Source organism: Rhinopithecus bieti, unplaced genomic scaffold (assembly GCF_001698545.2).
Source record: "Rhinopithecus bieti isolate Rb0 unplaced genomic scaffold, ASM169854v2 scaffold_7985, whole genome shotgun sequence".
NCBI lineage: Eukaryota > Metazoa > Chordata > Mammalia > Primates > Cercopithecidae > Rhinopithecus > Rhinopithecus bieti.
The window spans coordinates 201,268-223,347 of record NW_016805762.1 but is presented as its reverse complement, the minus strand read 5'-3'; the positions used below and the strand labels follow the sequence as shown (position 1 = coordinate 223,347).

Here is a 22,080-nt window from a genome sequence, read left to right as displayed (position 1 = left end):
ACAATCATGGATTGCTAATTGGCATTCAGGACCGATCTGAAGATAAAAATAAAACTGGAGTAGTATAAATCTATATCATGTAAATTTTTTCACCTCTAGCAGTGTCTGCTACTCAGTAGCCCAGATGTGAGTGCAGAAGGCAGATGCTTATAACAATTCCTGATTTGGGGTTTACAGAGTAACCATCACAGAGGACAGATGGCAGATACAGGGGATCCGGGCAAATTGAGTTGAGAGAGCTGAAAAGATACTGGTGGAAGAGATGACCACAGGATCATATCTCAATAGGAAAATCAGTGTGAGACCTCATGGATTAATAGAGGAGTTGAAGGACTAGAAGTGCTGTAGACAAGTGTCCCGGGAATGACAGAGCTGAAAAGGTAAGNGTCCTGTCTGAAATCCGAGACAGGCATACCTTAGTATACTGCCCAAACTAAGGCGTTTAATAAATACAAATACTCTGTTTCTTTTTGATTAGCGTGATTAGAAATGAACAACGGCACTTAAGGAATCTGAAAGATGGACTGGATAGATTTCTGATTCATCCTAAGACCTCAAAGACAACACCTGGGTACCAAATTTCTTTATTTGAAGGAATGGTACAAATCAAAGAACTTAAGTGGATGTTTTGGTACAACTTATAGAAAAGGTAAAGGAAACCCCAACATGCATGCACTGCCTTGGTGACCAGGGAAGTCACCCCATGGCTATGGGGAAATTAGCCTGAGGCTTAGCTTTCATTATCACTGTCTCCCAGGGTGTGCTTGTCAAAGAGATACTCTGCCAAGCCAGATTCGGGTGCTCCCATCTTGCGCAAGTTGGTCACGTGGTCACCCAATTCTTTGATGGCTTTCACCTCCTCATTCAGGTAATGTGTCTCACAAATGGGGGTCATTTTTGTCAGTGGCCAGTTTGTGCAGTTCCAGTAGTGACTGATTCACATTTTTTTCCAAATGTAAAGCATACTTCATTGCATTCAGCCCGCTCTCCCAGTCGTCATAGTCTGGTTTCTTAATCTCCTGAAGGAAGATTCGGCCACCTCGTTGGTTCTGCAGCTTCATCAGTTTCTCGGCATGTTCCCTTTCTTCATGAGATTGGTGAAGAAAGTATTTGGCAAAATTCTTCAAAGCCACATCATCGCGGTCAAAATAGTAAGACATGGAAAACGTAGGAAGGTAGAGCTCCAGGTTGATCTGGCGGTTGATGGCGGCCTCTGAGTCCTGGTGGTAGTTCTGGCGCACCTGCGAGGTGGACGCGGTCGTCATGGCCGAGGCTAAGGACAGGCGGCGGCGGCGGTGGCTGCGCGGCGCTGGAGCGGCGGCGGGGGCCTTGGGGCGGTCCGAGGACGCGGTGAAGAGGTGACGGAGGGCTGGCTATGGGCGGCCGGCCAGGATGGAGGACGAGCGCCGGGTTCCGTCCAAGCACTGTTGAAGCAGGAAACCCCGACAACTCTTGGCGAAGAACGTCTCCGTAAGAGTTCGTATTTCTAAGACTCTCAGCGAAGAACGTCTCGGTATGAGTTCATATTTCTAAGACACAGCAGGGGATGGAAAAATCACAGGAATCCAGGAAATCAAGGTTAAAGTGTTTTCTGGGTTCTTGGTTTAGATGTAGAAGTTCCCTGAATGATAGAAAAAACTGGGGCAGAAAGGAAATTTATGAGCTAGATGCTAAAATATTTAGTGAACATCCAAGAAGGCCCAGGAAAACCCAGAAGGATGGTCGATGTGGCAGAATAGGGGAGGACAACAATTCTTTGACATGTCTCTCATTGAGAAGTAGGATCCATCCCCCTTTCTGAGTCTTACCTGGCCTGTGCCTGCTTTGACCGTTAGGATATGATGGATGTGCCCCTCTGCTCCTTTCAGGCCTCAGAAGTGAGGATAGATGAAAAAGTCATCATCAACTCTTACTTGGGTTCCTGCAGTGACCTCCTAAGTGGTCTACCTGCTTCTATCCTTGTGCTTCTACTTATTGTCATGAGAGTGGCCAGAATTACTGTTAAAGCCTTGGTTGGGTCAGGTCTCTCCTCTGCTCAGAACCCTTCAGTGGCTGCCATCTCCCTCAGAGTTAAGGGCCATCTTGTCATTGGTTCCTTATTACCTCTCTACTGTCATTGCCCGCCACCTCACCTCACTCACTCTGCTCCATCCACAGCATCCTTGATGTCCCTCAAACTTACCAGGCGCACTCACACCTCCGGGCCTTTGTGCTTGCCGTTTCTTCTGTCTGCAAAGCTCTTCCTCCAGTCATCTCATCTGCATGGCTCGCTCCTTCGGCTTTTACTAAACAGTCACCTTCTGTGAAAGGTCTTCACGAATCACCCCATCTAAAATTTCACCACCTTCCCAAGCCCAGCATTTCTAACCTTGGTTCCCCACTGTTTGTTCTATTGCATATGCCACTAACATAACAGATATGGTACTTATCTTGCTTATAGTCTGTCTCCCTTATTAAAATAGAATTTCCCTTAAGGACAATGATTGTTTTTGGTCATTGTCATTTGCTGCTGTACTCTCAGTGCCTAAAACAGTATCTCACATAGTAGGTGGTCAATAGTCATGAAATGAATGAATTCACCAGACCTATTCTAGGACTCAAAAGATTATTTCCAGGCCAATCGTAGGAGGTGGCATGAATCTAGCTGATACTTTCTCCTTTAGGTATTCTAAGAGCTACAGGATTTAGCTTTGCAGAGTTCTTCTGGTTTCTCTGTGAAGGGTGAGGGGAGGAAGTAGTTATGAATCCAGGAAGCCCTAATAATCTACAGCTTGGCCCTCTGCCGTCTGCCCCACATAAAGAGAATCCTAGTCTTAGTCTACTCTACTCACTTGTGTCTAACGATAAACTCCCTTGTCTGACTCCTGTGCTTTCCTTTTAAAGAATTAGACTGTCAAGAGCACGTTAAACAAAAGGCACAGGGCTCTAAATATTACGTAAAGGAGTCATTTTAAAGCAGAAAATAGTATGAAATACTTTCTACTCCACACATCAATTGTTATTCTTTTCAGGTTAGAAGTTGAATCTGTAACAAAAGAGCCTTTTTACAGGATGGGTAATGATAAATACACAACCAGAGGAGCCCTTAACCGGAAGTGGAAATAAAGCAGCTGCCAACACCTCCACTTCAGTTTCCCTGCTAGGCTCAAGAAGCAGAATCTCTTTAAGTTCAGGTTCCTAGACAAAGCTTCAGCTGGAGACCAGACCAAGGTTACTCTACCGAGATTGGGAGGTTCCTATAGAGTCTCTGTGGCCAGGAAAGTGAGGAGGAGAAGCCTCACCACCCTTCCTAAAGAGGTTTGCCCTGAAGAGGGCAGGCTGCGGGATTTGCCCTGTGCCCAGAAGCCAGGGTACTCGGCCTGCACTCCCTTGGTGGGGGTGAGGACGCTGTTGGAACATGAGCCTCCTTATTGCCCGTGGCTCTCTTTGTGGTACTACTACATGGCTTATCCTGCTCCTCCCTAGAATCAGCTTCGAAGTGGTGCTGAAGCAGTGATATCCTTAGATCTGTGGTTTCTCTAGCATCATCCCTTCCCTGCATCCACACTCTGCATGGTTTGCTTTGTTCCTTTTCTGTAGCAGTAGCTTTCTCTTTTGCTTGTTCTTATATGAAAGCTCCATTGAGGCCAGGACCCAGTGCTCTGGAGCAGGAACGTCACTGGGATATAGACACTGAACCCTTCATCTGCACTGGTGTCATCATTATCATATTAGCATGGGAAGGACTGACAGAGCTGGGGGTAAAGTGGCCAGAGAAGATGATAAAGCCTGGGTGCGGTGGCTCATGTCTGTAATCCCAGCACTTTGAGAGGCCAACGTGGGTAGATCACTTGAGGTCAGGAGTTTGAGACCAGCCTGGCCAACATGGTGAGATACTCGTCTCTACTGAAAATACAAAAATTAGCTGGGCATGGTGGCAGGCACCTGTAATCCCAGCTACTCAGAGGCTGAGGCAGGAGAATTGCTTGAACCTGGAGGCAGAAGTTGCAGTGAGCAGAGACTGTGCCATCACACCCCAGCCTGGGTGACAAAAGCAAAACTCCGTCTCAAAAACAAAAACAAAAAACAAAACAAAACCAAAAACCCCACAAAACAAACACCCCCCTACGCCCCCACCCCCCCCAAAAAAAACAGATAAGATGGTAAATCACAAGTTGAAATCAAAGAGAATAATCCATGGAGACACGAAAAGTATGTAACACAACCATGAACAACTAGAAATGTATCACCTGCCTTCTGGAATCTGAGGGCAAAATGATTCCCCCAGGGTGTTCTTCTGATGTAGTGAATGAGCTGATGAGCCTATTTGTCTCATAGACTAAGCTGGAAATTTCAACTCAAGGGTTCAGGCTCCTCCCTGTGCATCCTTTAGAAGTAAACACAGACTAAAACCTGCCATTATGTAGTATATTGCTGCTGTGATGAAAAGCACTATGATGTGTTTGAACGAATAAGGACAAGACTGCAACAGAAATCTCAGCACATTAATAGAGACATAGGCTTTCAGAGGGACTTGCTGCTCATTTACTGTCTCTTTCTTAATGATAATGGAAAATGCTGGCTCCTCTTCTTTATCCAGGGCTACACATTTAAACACACTCTTATTTCCCACTCAATCCTATCTTTGATTTTGGCAAAGTACAGATGGGCGAGAGTATTAGATTTTGCAGTTATTTCTTGAGGCATATTTAAGACCTCAAAGGTAAAAACACATCGAGTCATGTGTAACAATGAGTCCAATAAATGACTAGCTACTTGATTAAACCAAATGGCATTATAGCATGCTAATAAGGATTAAACAGAGGAATTTTCACTGTTACTACTTACGTGGAATGAGTATTTTTTTTTTGTTAACTTTTATTTTAGGTTCAAGGGTACATGTGAAGGTTTGTTATATAGGTAAACTAGTGTCATGGGGGTTTGTTGTACAGATTATTTTGTCACCCAGGTACTAAGCCTATTAACCAATAGTTATCTCTTTCTGCTCCTCTCCCTCCACCCACCCTCCACCCTCCACCCTCAAGGAGGCCTCAGTGTGTGTTGTTCCCTTCTCTGTGTCCATGTGTTCTCATCACTTAGCTCCCACTTACAAGTGAGAACATGCGGTATTTGGTTTTCTGTTCCTGCATTAGTTTGCTAAGGATAATGGCCTCCAGCTCCATCCATGTTCCCATAAAATACATGATCTTGTTTTTTATGGCTGCATAGTATTCCATGGTGTATATGTACCACATTTTCTTTATTCAATGTCATTGATGGGCATTTAGACTGATTCCATGTCTTTGCCATTGTGAACACTGCTGTAATGAACATTCATGTGCACGTGTCCTTAGAGCAGAATGATTTATATTCCTCTGGGTGTATTCCCAGTAATGGCATTGCTGGGTCGAGTGCTAGTTGTTTTTAGCTCTTTCAGAAATTGCCACATTGCTTTTTACAATGGTTGAACTAATGTACACTCCCACCAACAGTGTATTTGTGTTGTTTTCTTTGCAACCTTGTCAACATCTGTTCTTTTTTGACTTTTTAATGATAGCCATTTTGACTGGTGTGAGATGGTATCTCATTGTGGTTTTGAAGACAGACATGGAACCAACAAGTATATTTTAAAAAGTTCAATATCATTGATCATTAGGGATAAGCATTTTAAGTTAGATAACTGATAACAATTATATTCCTTATTTTAAATATAGTCATTGATATACTACAAATTGTATTTGTCTCTATATGTTTGCCTACAAAATTTATTTAATCAAAATGGTTGCCGAATACAATTTCCCCTGCAAAAGTTGTGAAAAGAATAATGTTATTGCCTTAGGCAGGAACTCAAACACAAAGATAAAAAGCTATATCTGAGTATTTGATGTATTTTATTTGTTCACATTTAGCCTACTTGAGGTTAGCACTACTTCATTTGACAGTTTAAAAATCATCCTGTAAACAGAATAAAAAACAGCAGCAATAGCTAAAACAGGGACACAATGTATAATAAAATAAAGGAATGTGTTGAAAGGAATATTCCAAAGAAGCAAAGGAAATGAGACCATGATTATGAATTCAACAATCGAAAGAAAAAATCGTCCAACATCTGTAAAAAGCAAAATCATAACAGTAATAAAAAAGAAGCAAGAATTCAAAGTGCAGGTGCGCTAGTTTTCATTTCCACATCCATTCAGGAAATAGAGCATACTATTCTTTTATATAAAGTGACAAGTTCTGTTTTTAAAACATTCAGTTACATTATCTTGCAGATTTTTTTTTCAGTTTACGTTATCTCTACATTGATTTAATGGAAAGATGGTCATATGCGATATGTGGTATAAATTTTTTCAATCTATGGAGAATACGGAAATGGTAAAGTTGACTGTTTTACTTATGCTTTCTTTTTGCAGTAAGAAGCTAAACATCCAGTATCAGAAACATCAGTACTTTTACTCTTTCAAAACAAAAGCAAAGCAAAACAAAACCTGTCATGAGCCCTCTGTCTTTGCTGCTACTTTCAGATTCTCTGTGACAAAAGACTGTTACTTTTCACTGAATTCCAATGAGTTGATGTAAATAATCAGAACAATTTCTTAAATGCAAAATTGGTCTGGTATCTGTCTAAATTGATCAAATACAAGTGTTATTTTGGAATCATGTAAAAATCACTTACTTTCATAACTGTTTAGAACCCCAAATGTTTTCCCTTTGAAGGGGAACATCTGTGGAATATGATTTTGAATAGAGGACTTTTATGAAATATATTTCAAATCTTAAAAATATTTTTAATACTTCCTAAAGTGGTATAGGATTTACCCTCGCTGACGATGCCTTCCATTTAAGAACAGTCTTGTATTTGTGGCTTTTCATTTTCCTTATAGCTCTAATTTTATTTTAAAAGCCTGAATACACAAATGACTGCTTCCTTACTTAGCATTAAACGGTACTATTTTTTAAACCATGTATACAGCTCAACAGCAAGATTAATAAGTTATAATACACACATATCACTGACAGATTCATCTGTTTTTTAGAATTCACTAAATAAACTGTATTCTGGTAAATCCCCTCCCCGAAACAAGAGTGTACTGTACCTACATTGAGGTGTTTAAATATTTCTCCAACAGTTTTCATTGTATTACATTATGAAAACACTAGGCTTCAAGCCAGGTACTAATAAATATTTAATTTAAAAGAAAGAAAGAAAAAAAAAACTCAACACAGAAGAACATAAAAAAGTCCCTCCCCTCCCTGTCCTCCCACTCCCCCGGGAAGGCGTCCGTGTCAGCCGGACATGGCAGAGATTTCATAGTCACTGGCTGAGGTGAGGGGCTTGCCCATCATCCGGATGTTTTTTGCACTGGTAATCCTGGCCATCATGCACACGGGCTTGTCAAAGTACTTGACCAGGGCAGGCTCAGTTAAGAGGGAGGCCAGGAACTGCTCGAAGGTGATGGCCCAGTCCCGGTCCAGGCTGGTGCTCCGGGGCAGTGCCGCTGTGCCCTGGCCACTCCGCACCAGGACCGTGTCCTCTCCGATGTCCTCGCAGTGCAGCTTGTCTTCCTCGTGGGAGCCGGCACTCAGCACCGAGTATGAGGACATGGAGCTGTCGTCCTTGGTGTCATCGTCAGAGATCAGCATGGAGGAGCAGGCCCCGTTGTCCCGGGGCGAGGAGTCCTCCAGCTTGATGTCCTCCATTTGTCCTCCCAGGGAGTGTTCCTCGCTGTCGGGGGCCAGGCTGGCTGGCAGGGGCTCAACAGACTCCACCACGTAAGGCTGGCCTGGCCCCTTCTTGGGGAAGAGCACGCCTGGGATGCCCTGGTGGCAGGACGGCCCACTGCCTCCGCTCCCGCCCTCCTTTGCAGGCTGGGCCACAAACAGCTTGCCGACCTCGCCAATCTCCAGCAGGAGGCTGGTCACTGCTGCCGTGGCATGGTACAGCTCCTGCTCATTGGGGTCTTCGCTGAACATGTTATACATTGTCTTACACAGTTCAATGAACTGCCCCTGAAAAAAGATTTGGAAAAACACAATGTGAAATCTTCAGGGAGCAGAGAGGCAGGACTGAAGTGGACTGAAAAGCCATTTAAATGGGAATGCCTAAAGATCCCTGGAAAGTCCTCCGCCTAGGCAGGATGGACATGTTTAAAGTCTCTTATTGATGTTTCCATTTTTAATTTTTAACTTTTATTTCTTTTTGAGACAGGGTTTCTCTTTGTCGCCCAGGCTGGAGTACAGTGGTGCAATCACGGTTCACTGCAGCTTCAACCTCCTGGGCTCACGTGATACTCCCACCTCAGCCTATGCTCCGCTAATCTTTGCATTTTTTGTAGAGATAGGGTTTCGCCATTTTACCCAGGCTGGTCTTGTACTCCTGGGCTAAGTGATCCTCCTGCCTTGGCCTCCCAAAGTGCTGGAATTACAGGCGTGAGCCACTACACCCAGCTTATTTTCCCATTTTTTTAATTTGAAAAATTTCAAACATCTATGAAAGTCGGAATGAAAAAGTAAATATCCATGTACAGCTCACCTAGAGTCAAGAAGGACTATGTCATACATTTGTCTCAGTAACTTTTTTCTTGTTCTCTTTTTCCTTTTGAAACATCTTAAGGAAATCTGAGACTCATCTCTTCTCATGTCTACACACTTTAGCATGCACCTCAATTTTTCCAAGGTAAGCTCCAATCCCTCCTCCCACGACACATGCCCCATCTCCCCGGACAGAAGTAATGCGTTAATGCTTTCAGTCTCCACCCAGATGATTTCTGTTCTCTGATTACAAAACTTAGCATTTTCAGCCTATAATTCTTTATATTGTTTTTTTCTTCCTCATTTCACCAGGTTTTTAAGGAAAATGTGCAGACGCCTTTATAGCTAAGCACAGTGATCTGAAAACAGCATGTGCTTGTCTTTCGAGTATCTGAGGGTATTTTTAATGATTGGAATAAGATACATTTCCTCTCGAAATGGAATATGTTGTGGTTCACATTTCCTCTGAGGAAGTCATTCTCTCACAATGGAGCATATTTTTGATGTATAAATACATATGCACAAAATATGTCCAAACAGATACTAATTAACTGTCCCAAAGTTATTATTTTTGAGGGGCACTGAGTCCACATTTATGGATGACTTTTCAGTCATAGAAAAAAGAGCGACCAGGTTTGAAGTGAATGATTTGAACTTTAAGCACTTACCTGATTTAATTTGGGTAAATCCTTTGCATTCTTTGACTTAGATTTATTTTCTGGAGTCCACAGTCTCAAATAATTACGATTTTCTTGGGAATTTGCTCTCTTCCCTACAACCCAAATGTCAAGAAGTAAGTGCTTACAGGCCAAAAAACAAGTGTACAACCAGCAAGAAGGTAAACATATAGAAGAGAATATCCGTACCTTTGTCCGGCTTTAGGCTCACTGTAACGAAGCCATCATCTGCGCCCTGTTTGCTTCTGCTATCCAATCCAACAACTACCAAGAAATAGTTCAGAAGAAAAAAGTAGAATGTTATATAATATGACCATGGAATTAGCATTTGTAGTGGAAAATAGAAGACTCTCTAGGTAGGGTTGCCTGATTTAGCAAACAAACAAACAAAAAACTCCCCAAAACAAAATAAAACATTCAGTTAAATTTCAATTTCAGACAAACAACAAATTTTTTGGGGGGATAAGTGTAACCCTGTCATTAGAGGGGACATACTTGTATTAAGAAAATTATTTTATATCTGAGATTCAAATTTTACTACATGTCCCATTATTTTATTTGACAACACTATCTCCAGATAAAGGACCTCTGCAGAATTCTTTCTCACAGCTTGGGTTCAGTGTACAATAAAAAATTAATGGAGGGCCAACCACTGTGGCTCATACCTGTAATCCCAACACTTTGGAAGGCTGAGGTGGGCAGATCACTTGAGGTCAGGGGTTCGAGACCATCCTGACCAACATGGTAAAACCCTGTTTCTACTAAAAATACAAAAATCAGCCGGATGTGGTGGCATGTGCCCGTAATCCCAGCAACTCGGGAGACTGAGGCAGGAGAATTACTTAAACCCAGGAGGCAGAGGTTGCAGTGGGCAGAGATGGTGCCATTGCACTCCAGCCTGGGCAACTAGAGCAAAACTCCATCTCAAAAAAAAAAAAATTAATGGGATAATGCCACATAGACTTCAGCACTTAAAAAATGGTAGTGCTTGCCCCCATGAATGTTGATTTCTCTCCTGTCTTTTCTATATTATCATTTAACTTTGCATATATGAGACTGATTTTTTTGCCAGACCCTGCAAAAGATCAGTAATTCACTCTTTCAAGGAAATTAAAATCTATGTTGGTAGAAGAGAGAAAAAAATTATTTTTGCTAAAATGTTATATGCTATAAAACTACTTCAGATTTATAATTTGGTACTTCAAAAATAAGACTTTTAAGGAACCCACTTATAACTGTTTCGTCTTCTTAAAACAAGACATTACAGGGCACACAGGGACTTCAAAACAGAGAGGTGTACAATGCCCTCAGTTTCCCATGCACTTTGTTGGCTGTTAGGGTGCATTCCAGCACTTCCTCAACCACCCAAAGCTGGCTGGTCAGCCAGATATGTGGCCTTCACTATACTATGGGTCAAGGTAATCTCAGCAGCTTTGAAGACACAGTGAGGAAAGTGTACTATATATCGTTGGGAAATTCCTCCCCTCTGAATGTTGCAAATGATGTAGGAAACAAGTAGATATTTAAAAAATATTTAATGTATGGTAAGTCCATGCAGTGGATACTATATAGCCATCTAAAAACCACGTTTTCAAAGAAATTTTAATGACAAAGTAATATTCTCACTGGATTTTAAGTAAAAAAAAAAGCAGGTTACAAAACTGTATAGGTAGTTTGACTCCAGTTATAGATATATAGAATTTGTGTATAATTTGAAAACAAAATTGAAATATTTCAAGGTTAGTTATTAGTTATCTTTCTACAGTAAGATTTTAAGACAGCTTTGGCTTACTTATTTTACCTGTATCTTAAACATTTTCACGCAAAGCAATAGTACTTTTGGCATTGGAAAACCTTCTTCAAAAAGCATCTTTCAATGATATTACACGCTATTGGCATGTGACAATTCCTGAAGCATTTCTAAAACAAGAGACTCCCTTTCTGAGATGAATGTCTACTAAGAAATGTGTGAACATTTTGTAGCTAGAATGTGACTGCTAATGATATTAGGTTGGTGAAAAGTAATTGCAGTTTTTGTCATTCTTTCAATATATAATATTAAGACTACATACGATGCACTAAGGCACTATGCAAAAAGTCTTATTACATTATCTTATTAGGTCCTAATTACACCCAATATGATAGTGTCATCTCCATTCTCCACACAAGGAAACTGAGGCTCACATGGGAACCCCCCTGCACTCACCTAGATAACAATATACATAGCTAGTGTTCTGTCCAAAGCTCCTACCCTCAACTTGTATTGCCAGTCATAAGACTGAGCCTGGCTTACTCCCTCTACAAAAATCACTTTGGTGCTTACAGTCTAAAAGCAGCTCTATATTGTGCTTATCTGGGGATGGCAAAACTTAAGAGGCAAAAGAACCCAGGAGAAGCCTACATTTACTTTTGGACTTAGGTGAGTTGATAAAGTTGACCTAATGATGAATTAGAAGGTGGGTAACTTACTACAGTAGCAAGCCAAAAGACAATGCTAGATTAATGTAAGACAAAACAGTATATGACTTAATATATAAATTTGGAGACATATATGAGTTGAATCACATCTTTGTAGACCTATCGTCCATGGAGAGCAGGGTTCAGCATACATCTTCTGTAAAGGACCACACAGTGAATACTTTAGGCTTTGTAGGTCATACTGTCTCTGTTTTAGCCACTCAATTCCGCAGCATGAAAACAGCCATAGGCAATACATATATAAATGAGCTTGGCTGTCTTCCAACAAACCTATTTATAGGCACTGAAGTTTCTATTTCATATACTTTTCATGTGGCAAAAATATTTTACTTTTGATTTTTAAAAACCATTTAAAACTGTAAAAAACCATTCTTAGTTCACAGGCTATAAAACCTAGGTGGTGGGCTGGATTTGGCCCCTGGCCCATAGTTTGCTAATTTCTGCTACAGAGCAAACACAGATATAAGAGAATGCTTTCTGACAGAAATGCTAGTTCCAATTCTGGATGGCTGCCTAACAGGATATTATTATTAATGAGGCTGATCCTAGCAGAGAGAGGGCAGCAAAGCATATAACTCTACAGGACACAAGTGTCCTAATCTACTGGGAAATAATGTACATAGTTCCTTCAGTGGGCCGAGGTACCTGCTGCCCAATAGTTGCTTAATCTCAAAAATTGGAAAGGAAAGTAACCAATTAGGCAACCTTATTTACATACATCTTTGATTGACTAGCTTTGGAGGAAAGTCTTTTTCCAATAACGGAGGGCTCCGTAGAAAACAAATATAGTATCTTTGGTGAGAAAAGTCACTTACCATGTGTACACTCTGGGGTGATATCTTCAAAGAAGTACTGAGTTGCTTCAAAAGCAGAATCTGGCTCATCTTGATCAGAGGATGGCTCTAGGGAGGGGAGGAAACATAATTCTCATATTGGTAGGGCCATGAACCAGTGAAAGTATGCTTAATCATTAAATGAAATGACATAAGTGGGGATGAAAGGCTAAAGTTACGAAGGTGGGATGGGGCGTTGAGTGCCTACTGCCTCTAAACCTTAGTGGTCACATCACTGGGGGGCCTTGAGTGGCTACTGTCTCTAAACCTTAGTGGAAGGGGTCACTCCCTTTCTAACTCCATCTTCCCTTTTAACAACCCCACACCAAAGTGTTCCTTCATATTTTCTGTGGTATGAACAATTTTCCAAGTTGTATGGAATAACGCTTTATCAACAAAATTTTAGGAAACCGTATGCTATAAAGAGAATTCCCAAATCTAGTTTTATCCTACCTCTACTGTTAGTGTCAATTTCATCTCATTTTTAAAAGTATTTGCTAGATAGATCCCAGCTGGTACCAACCTTGTTTAAAATTGAACTCAAAACCTCACCGTTTTCCCCACTTGTTCCTGTCAATGTTCCTACGTTCCTTTTCTCTCTCACAATCCTTGTATCCCAGGTGTTACCAAGTGCTATTTATTCTTTCTCTTGCAGATGCCTGCCTGCTCTTTTCTGTTACCACAACTCACTCTTCACACAGGTAAATGACCATATAATCAAGTGCATGCTGATTCAAGAACTTATGGAAATTGTCATGGTTCCGTTAGTTCTTAGTGACTCATGAATGACTGTGTATATCAAAAAGAGGACAATCAGGTTACACCTAAAAAAGAGACTTCAAGCCAGGTCATGGTTACAGACACATGTAGTGCTCCATGTAGCTCACTCACCAGGCAAGACGTGCATTTTGTACAGGAGTTTGAGCTTCTCTGTGAGATCCCCATGGCATGCAGCACCTAGAAGTCACATAAGTACCAATGTGAAATGTATCACATGTGCTAGTAATCTCCAGGCCTAGTATTCCCCTAAAAAGTCTACTTCATACACATTGCAACCAAGACACTGCATGGTGAAAGGCCTGGCCAGGACCTATTTGGGTTAAGAGCTCAGGAACCAGGATGGTTGGTTTCAAATCCTCTGCATGTACTATGTACTCTTGGGAGAGTTAAACTCTCTGTACCTCGGTTTCCCCTCTGTAAGGTGAGATGGTACTAGAAGATTCTACCAGTGATCTTGATGTCAGGACTCCATGAAATGTCAGAACTAAAAGTGTTAAAACATATAAAGCACCTAGAAGAGTGCCTGGCACCTAACAAACTAGCTTTAGTAATGAGAAAGGTCATGTGATTGGGTCACAACATCTTAAATAACTATTAAGAGTTCAGAAATAATTTCAAGATGTGTTTGATATCATTCCAAATTACTCATTCCAGAAATCCTTTTTAATTGTTTTTGAGCTCCTATTTCCTTAATTTGTCTGAACCTATCTGTCATTATATCACCATAGCTTCAATCAGAAGAATCCTGTTGCTTTGCCCCTCAAAGTCCATATTTATTGTTAGAACCAGAAAATCCTTTGTAAATACATATTCTCAGAGTGCCTAAAGATAAATGAGATTTGGAAAAAGAAGAAAAATAGGAATCATAGAATCTGGGTTGGAAGGGACCTTAGGGGTTATCTTGTCTGACCTTCCACTTAATGTAGGATCTCCTCTCACACACCCCTATGAGACAGGACTCCAGCATCTGCTGAAACACTCTCAAAGATGGGGAACTCAGTACAACCAGAGGCATTCAGTTCCAAGCTATATTCTTTAAATACTGAAAGTTCTTCTGTAATTTTTAGTCTAATGACCCTTAAAACCTGTAGTCTCAACTTTATGAAGTCCATGAACCCCTCAAAATGCAAAATTTTATTTATGTGCATATGTTACTTTGGGGAAGGAAAATGTCCATAGTCTTTATCAGATCTCAAAGAGCCCATGACTCAAAAATGGTTTGGAACTACTTCTCTTTCTCTTATCCCACTCTTTAAAGCCAAACAAAATGGGTGTCTCATCTCTTCCACACAACAATCCTTCAGATTTTAAGAACAGCTGTCCTGTCTTCTTTAAGCTTATGCTTTTGGGGCAACTTTATCTTCTCAGATTAGATCTCTCCCATTTTTTTAATTTTCTCATCTGATGTGATATGTATATCCTTCCCTATTATGATCCACATCTGCCTTATGTGTTAATTTCTCAATCAATATCCCTCTGGAATGAGTTCAGAAGCCTCTTGGCCACTCCAGGAAATAGTGGAACTGTTCCTGACTCTTCCATTAGTATAGCCTAAGTGTGAATTCAACTGTTCACACTCTTAATGATCACATGGTTAACTAAAACCCCAGATGTTTGCATGATTAATAAAACTAATCATGAAAATAATGACAGACATTAACCATCCACTCTGTGTTAAGCCCTGTGCCAATTACTTCATATGTATAATCCCACTTATATCTCATAACAATTCTATAAAATGGGCACAATTATTACTCCTATTTTACAGATAAGAAAAATTGGGCTTATTCAGGTTAAGTAATTTGTTCAAGGTTCATAAGTAAGTGACAGGTCCAGGATTTGAACCTGGATTTGTCTGACTCTAGATTCCATGCAGGAAACTATTATTATACTACATGCAGACATCCTAGCTAGTTCTTTTAACAATTATTTCTTTAAATGTAGAACTTATATTTATCCTTACCAAAATCTGTTTTTCTGCCAATCATTTTGCAACAGTGAAACAGCAAAAGAACATAACTAATTCAAGTTTTGTTTAAGGGACCTTTACCTTCATGTAGGCTAGGATAATTTTAGAGCACTAAGATAATATGCAAAAACAGCAATCATGTAGTTTTAAAAAATTAACTCTGAAATTGAAGGAGAAGTGTGCAAAAAACTGTTTTGTTAAAGATTCATAGTAGCATTATAATCTGACTGAAGACAAAGAAGTTCCCAAACTTCTCGGACCCCTGCAGATGCCCAGATGTCTGTGCTGTCTGTCACCTCTTGATCCCAATTGCTTCTCATTCCCCTGCCCTTAACACAAAAAGAGCCTAAAATCTGTACTGACTTAAGATGGTAGTTTAGGATGCTAGTCTGCCATTTGCGCAATTTGCTGGCTCTCAGAATAAACCTGCTTTTCCTCCCACCCAAAAAACTCTCATCTCCTGAGTTTGTTTTTCAAGCGGTGAGCAGCCAAACCTGGGTTCAGTTACAATTTCTCGCTATCACAATTTTTAAAAACCTACTTTGGTCACCTAACATATTGGCTCTCTATTCTGCCTTCATGTGGCCCCACCCATTCAGTAAGTAAGTGTTCTTTGCCTTCATGGTTCAAGGTGCCTGCTGAGTGTGGTAGAGGAGAATGAGTAATAATCATAGTGACAATCATAACTGACATTTTTTTAGCCAGACACTCTTCTAGGAACTTTACTTGAATTGTTTCATTTAGTTTTGATGGTTAACTCTATCGTGCAAATAAGGATGCAAGCACAAAGAATCCAAATACTGGGCCCAACGGTACTAGTGAATGCTCTCTCAGTTGAAATGAATTTATTACCCATCCCACTTTTGGGTGCAGTGTTCAGCCAGTTACACAATCACCAATTTCCATATACTTTTGCCTTTTCCATTGATAATGAATTATTTATCCAATGACCCGCTGCATCACAACTCATTATGCTATGTTTATAGACAATAAGTTTCAGCCACACTGTTGGAAAAAAGAGATACAGCTAATTTATGGCTTCTGACAGAAACTCCTCATTTCTTTGTTTGAGATGGGAGTCTTGCTCTGTTGCCCAGGCTGGAGTGCAGTGGCGCAATCTCAGCTCACTGCAACCTCCGCCTTCCGGGTTCAAGCAATTCTCCTGCCTCAGCCTCCCAATCAGTTGGGACTACAGGTGCCTGCCAATACGCCCAGCTAATTTTTTGTATTTTTAGTAGACACAGGTTTCACTGTGTTAGCCAGGATGGTCTCGATCTCCTGACATCGTGATCCACTTGCCTTGGCCTGAAACCCCTCATTTCTAATTCCACAAACACCATCTATCTGTTCAGTAATTTCTAGAGCGATCTCTCCGGGGATTGATATAAAATTACTGATACATGTTTTTCGGAATTCATTTTTTAGTTTTCTTTTTTTTTTTTTTGAAATGGAGTCTTACTCTGTCATCTAGGCTGGAGTGCTGTGGCACGATATCTGCTCACTGCAAACTCTGCCTCCCAGGTTCAAGTGATTCTCGCACCTCAGCCTCCTGAGTAGCTGGGATTATAGGGACCTGCCATTACGCCTGACTAATTTTTGTATTTTCAGTAGAGACAGGGTTTCACCATGATGGCCAGGACGGTCTTGAACTCCAGACCTCAAGTGATCCGCCCACCTCGGCGTCCCAAAGTGCTGGGATTACAGGCATGAGCCACAGGGTCCGGCCCATTCTTTAGTTCCTTTAAACACAGACAGAATTTCTAATTTCTGCTTGACTTGCCCATCTCCATAACTATAACTGACCAAAGTAACTGACAACAGCTCTGCAATCACATCTGAGAGTTCTCCCACTAATCTGGGGTATAGTTTACTTTGCCCAGGAACTCAACTGCATTTTGAAGTCTAAATATTCTTTTCCAGTGTTTTCTCTATGCTGGACTTCAAGCTGCTTTTTCCTTCTTGAAGATTTTAAAAAGTATTCTCTTTACTGGAGTTGACTAAATTTAAGTAAATTAAATATTTTGTTTATTTCTGTCACTTTCTACATGTAGAACCTGTCTCTTTTGTCTCCTCTTTATTTTGCCCAAAGGTATTTTTTTTAATATCTCTTTTGATGGATACCTATATGACAATCAGTAATTACCTTGGAAGTAAAAAAGATTAGCATAGGGTCGAAGAGGTCTTTAGCATTATCTGATTTGTGCCATGTTTTTAAAAAGCACACTGTACTTATATATCACTTGTGTAATTAAAAATTAATACTGCCTCCTTCTTCCTAAAAAACGCCCTTTTATTATCCTGAGTAGAGAGTAGTGAGAAAAGGATAAGCTTTCAGGACAGATAGCCCTTGGCTGAATCCTGGGTCCAGCATGTATTAGCTGTGCCTCTCAATTCAGTTCAATAACAGATATTTACTGGTTTGCTAAAAATTAATGTTCCAACAAGTTACTTTAACTTTTCTGAGCTTCTATTTGTTTAGCTAAATATGGAGATAATAGTAGCAAGCAGGTAGGTAATGAAGCATAAGAGTAACAGCACAAACTGTGCCTCTTGGGTACTTGGTATCAAACACAAACTTTATAGTTGCATGCCCTTAGACAAATTAAATGCACATGAATTGTGCACATAAAAAGCATTAGGGTAGTGTCAGGCATGGAATAAATGCTGTATAAATGTCAGCTATTACTGTCATTATTACACCTAAGAGCTGCTGTTTGGATTAATATAGTAAAAGTTCTAAAGTATCACAACAGTATCTGCACTCTAAATAAACGTTGAGTTCTCCCATGTCTCCTCTTTTAAGCGTATAGATGAGCGCTTTACACAATTTTTGTTTTAACCTCAAAGAACCTTACCTACATCCCTTCCCTTTTTAATAAAAAACCATCAGCTTCCTCTGGCCTTTATGTCTTCTAGATATAACTCTTAGAGATTAAAGATGTTCTTTAGAAATGCTGGCTCTATGCCTGACATTTTCTCCTTCCTTGGGTACTTCTTTTTAAAGCATATGGCCCAAGGTCATAGAGTAGCACAATTAGAATTTAAAAAAAATTGTTCTTACCTCATTCTGGCATAATGCCTGCTATACTCTCAACCTTACGTCAGGTGGGCCAGGCTCCACTACCATGCAGCTTTTGTGCCCAGTTATAAAAGGAACAAGAGTCCAAAAAGGCAGTCATATGTAGGGCAGTGAGCAAGCCAGACAGGGAGCTGATGGGTAGCTGCCCTCATGCTGTGGTGAGGTGTGGGGTGAGGCTGGGCCTGCTCCTGCTGGGAAGTCCCTCCTCCCAGCAAAAGGGAGAGAAAAGACTTCCATTTAGGCTGCGGGGCTGCTGTGGTGCTACTTTATTAAAAACATTTCATAATGTTTTATGAAACTATGAAATTACATATAAACTTTATGATGAAATAGATGTTTTATGCAATTACATATAATATATTCAATAAAATATTCTGGGTTTTTTTGGTCAAATAAAAGTAATCCACCAACCCAAACATCTGTCTCTTGTAAAATTATCTGTCTGTGGTTTCAGTGATTATGCTGACATTTCATTGTCTTGTGACTTCTCTAATAATGTATTTTTAACTAGTGTTGAGGGCTGTCTGATGTAGAGGCAACAATTTATCCATATACGATGTTCGTGAAAAACACATTTTATAATCAGTTTGCAAACTTCCCCTTGTGCTTCTGTAGCCCTGAGGGCAGCATGGGCGACACTGGGCACAGCTCCGTCATCCCATCCCAACTCATGCAATAGTACCACGTCCTTACTTAGCCCAGAGACAAACTCCCGGAAGTTAATCAAAGAGTCTCCATTTTCATCTAATAACTGGAACAAGCGGGAGGCCAGAACGTCAGAGTGAGTTCCACATGCCCAAGGAAAGAGAAGAGCAAACATCCCCTTGAACTGCTCAAAGTCAATGCGATACTGTTCGAGGTAGGGCAGGCTGGGGTCATGCCGGTCCAGCGCGTTGCTGCTCCCGCCCCAGTAGCAGCTGGTGAGATGTTCTGCCTGAAAAAGAATGGATGATCACTGGGGATCTTCTTTTGCAGCAAATACCAGACAGAAAAGGCCGTCCTCCAGTTTGGAAAGCGCTTTAAGTCAATCTGTGTGCATCCCCTGAGGCAGGGCTATAGCCTCAGGGCCCCCTTGGTCTCTTAGTTCTACACACACCTCCACTTGACCAGCCCTTCACCGCCTCCACACCAACCATTTCTGCAATTTACACCCGGAAGGTCTGCAATTACTGGGTGTAGGTGAAGAAAGAAAGGGAACTCTCCCCCACCACATTCTCTTCCCTCTTACCTACACACTCGCATACATTTTAGAACTAACTCCTATAAAGAGAAAGAAATTTTTTAGCTTAAATAGAATGCTACTTGAAAAAGACAGGAATTTAGGTAATGTGACCACCTTGTTTTCTAGGTGACAATAGTAAAGTCCAGACTTTATGTGGCTCACATGAGGTCAACCAACCAGTTAGTTAAAGCAGAATCATGATGAGATTTTGGGTTTCTTAATGCCCGCTGTAATGTCCCATGTATCATACATAATCCCCTGCTTCCCTGCTCACCAAAATCACATAAATAAGATCACAGTCACACAGTATTCAACCTACAAGTGCATGGTCATCCAATTTCACACATCTGTAAATAGCTCCAGAAAAACTGTCAGCATAGGAACCATCCGGCAAGCAGAATAGAGATCGGACCCAGCAAAGGGCTTCCTGTTGCTGCCCTTGGAAAAAAGGCAGCCTCTTTATTCATGAGGTCATGGTGACTCTGGTAGAAATATCCACTCCTTTTAGGAAGACCACACAAAAAAGCATGCACTAGAAAGTTCTGAAAGAACGCCCTCAACCCCACACAGCATTTATAGTTAACTCTGGGTGGCAGGTGGGGAGAAAGGAGGAGCACAAAAGGAGGACTTCGTTTTACTTTTCCATATTGTATTGTCTGAATATTTCACTATAAGCATGAATAAATTTGGTAATAGAAAAAAAAAAACACCTTTGGCCAGGTGCAGTGGCTCATTCCTATAATCCCAGCACTTTGGCAGGCCAGGAGGAGGAACACTTGAGCCCAGGAATTTGAGAACAGCCTGGGCAACATTCTGTGACCCTGTCTCCACAAAAAAAAAAAAAAGTTTAAAAAGTAGCTGGGCATGGTGGCACATGCCTGTAGTCCCAGCTACTTGGGAGGCTGAGGTGGGAGGATAGCTTGAGCCCATGAGGTCAAGTCTGCAGTGACCCAGGATGGTGCCACTGCACTGTAGCCTGGACAACAGAGACCTTGTCTTAAAAAAATAATAATAAAAAAGAAGGAAAAAAAAGCACTTTTGAAAATCTTTCTCTTTTCCATAGGGGTTCTGAAAAAGAGAAGAGTCAATTGTGAGTATGTTGTCTTTCTATTTTGCTCTCCCTTAGAAAAGGAGCAGAGAAGATCAATGTCTTTTCACAATTGTTTATTGGGAATTGTAGTGAAAAAACTAAAAAGAGGAGTGGGAGTAGGGAAGAGAGGAGGAAGGAGAGGTGGTGAGCAGAACCAGTCAGGGTTTTTGCAAGGCGACCTTGAGAGAATAAAGGAAACGGTGTCAAAGTTCCGCAGGGCTTTGGGACTGCATTTCTGGGACTGCATTCCTGGCTGCAGGGTGGAGGCAGTGTGTGTCAGAGGCAGGAAGGCAGATGCTGAGGTCAGAGTGGCCTGCTGGGTTAAGCTGTATTCTGAATGAGCATTAGTGGAGCCCAGCAGCCTCTCTGTGGGCAGCATGGTGTTGGTGATATACTCCAGGAAGGAACCCCTTAACCTGAGCTACATCGGTTGACAAAGGTTACCCAAAGCATTTCCTCCTAACTAAGCATCCCAAGTTGCTCTGAACCTGGCCTGAATGTGGGTGCAGGCACTTTCATGGTGCTCACATCCATTAGGATAAAACATGCCTTTCAGATCATCTCCCTTGTTCCTTGCTGAGAGCCCACAGACCATCACTGGGGGACTACGGGCCCAGAGACTGAAACAGAAGGGCTAATTTGGAAAGAGTTCAAGAGAAACAAGGGCAAAGGGCCCCTGAACTACATTTTCCATGATATCTGCCTTAGGGTGCATTCTTTAACCTTTTCTCCTCAAGTTCTACCCAAAAGCCTGTGCAGTCAGCTCCTTGGGAGGAGGACTGCATCAATCCTTTGTATCTCCAGAAAAATACTCAGAAATGGGCTTTCTTAAAAAAAATCTAAGAGGGTCTCACTCTGTTGCCCAGGCTGGAGTGCAGTGGTGTGATCCTGGCTCACTGCAGTCTCAACCTCCCGGGCTCAAGCGATCCTCCCAAGTCAGTCAGCCTCTGTGCTACAAATGTGTGCCACCATGCCTGGCTAATGTAAAAAATATATTTTTTTTAGTGATGGGTCTTGTTATGTTGCCCAGGCTGGTCTAGAACTCCTGGGCTCTAGCACTCCTCCCTCCCACCTCAGCCTCCCAAGTACCTGGGATTACAGACATGAGCTACTGTACCTGGCTCTAGAAATTGGCTTTTTAAAGTACTAAAAAGTCTGGCAGGGTGACTAACATATCGTGATGACTTAATAAATGTTTGAGAAAATGAATGAAAGCCAATTAAAGTGTTACAACGATTCCATAAAGTGTCCATAACTGAAGTTTTACATTGGATTCTTTAGTAGAAGAGACTCTGTCCCATCCCTGACACCAACCGAGTCTCAGGTTCTTCTGGGTCCTCAATAGAGCTGGGGAACTTGTGTTATCAACACACTGTTAGGAGAGGGTTTTGAGTATAAGAAAAGTGCTTTCCTCAGCATATTCTCAGGGTTCAAATGACAC

General features: G+C 41.3%; 1 protein-coding gene and 1 pseudogene across 2 annotated transcripts in view; both read right to left on the bottom strand.

Annotated features, from left to right (window-relative positions):
* Nucleotides 1-567: 567 nt before the first annotated feature.
* LOC108530651 (ferritin heavy chain pseudogene) lies at nucleotides 568-1,465 on the bottom strand (annotated as a pseudogene). Its single transcript, XR_001885916.1, has one exon. The product of XR_001885916.1 is annotated as a ferritin heavy chain pseudogene (transcript).
* A 4,386-nt stretch (nucleotides 1,466-5,851) lies between these two features.
* The window catches only part of TBC1D9 (TBC1 domain family member 9), a 140,123-nt gene continuing 123,894 nt past the window's right edge, over nucleotides 5,852-22,080 (bottom strand). Inside the window, exons 16-21 of the mRNA XM_017873643.1 lie at nucleotides 19,021-19,261; nucleotides 13,391-13,456; nucleotides 12,482-12,568; nucleotides 9,378-9,452; nucleotides 9,180-9,283; nucleotides 5,852-7,989 (exon numbers count right to left, since the gene is read on the bottom strand). Coding sequence (XP_017729132.1) covers nucleotides 7,267-7,989; nucleotides 9,180-9,283; nucleotides 9,378-9,452; nucleotides 12,482-12,568; nucleotides 13,391-13,456; nucleotides 19,021-19,261 — 1,296 coding nt within the window. The 3' untranslated portion in view covers nucleotides 5,852-7,266. The remainder of the gene's footprint in view (nucleotides 7,990-9,179; nucleotides 9,284-9,377; nucleotides 9,453-12,481; nucleotides 12,569-13,390; nucleotides 13,457-19,020; nucleotides 19,262-22,080) is intronic.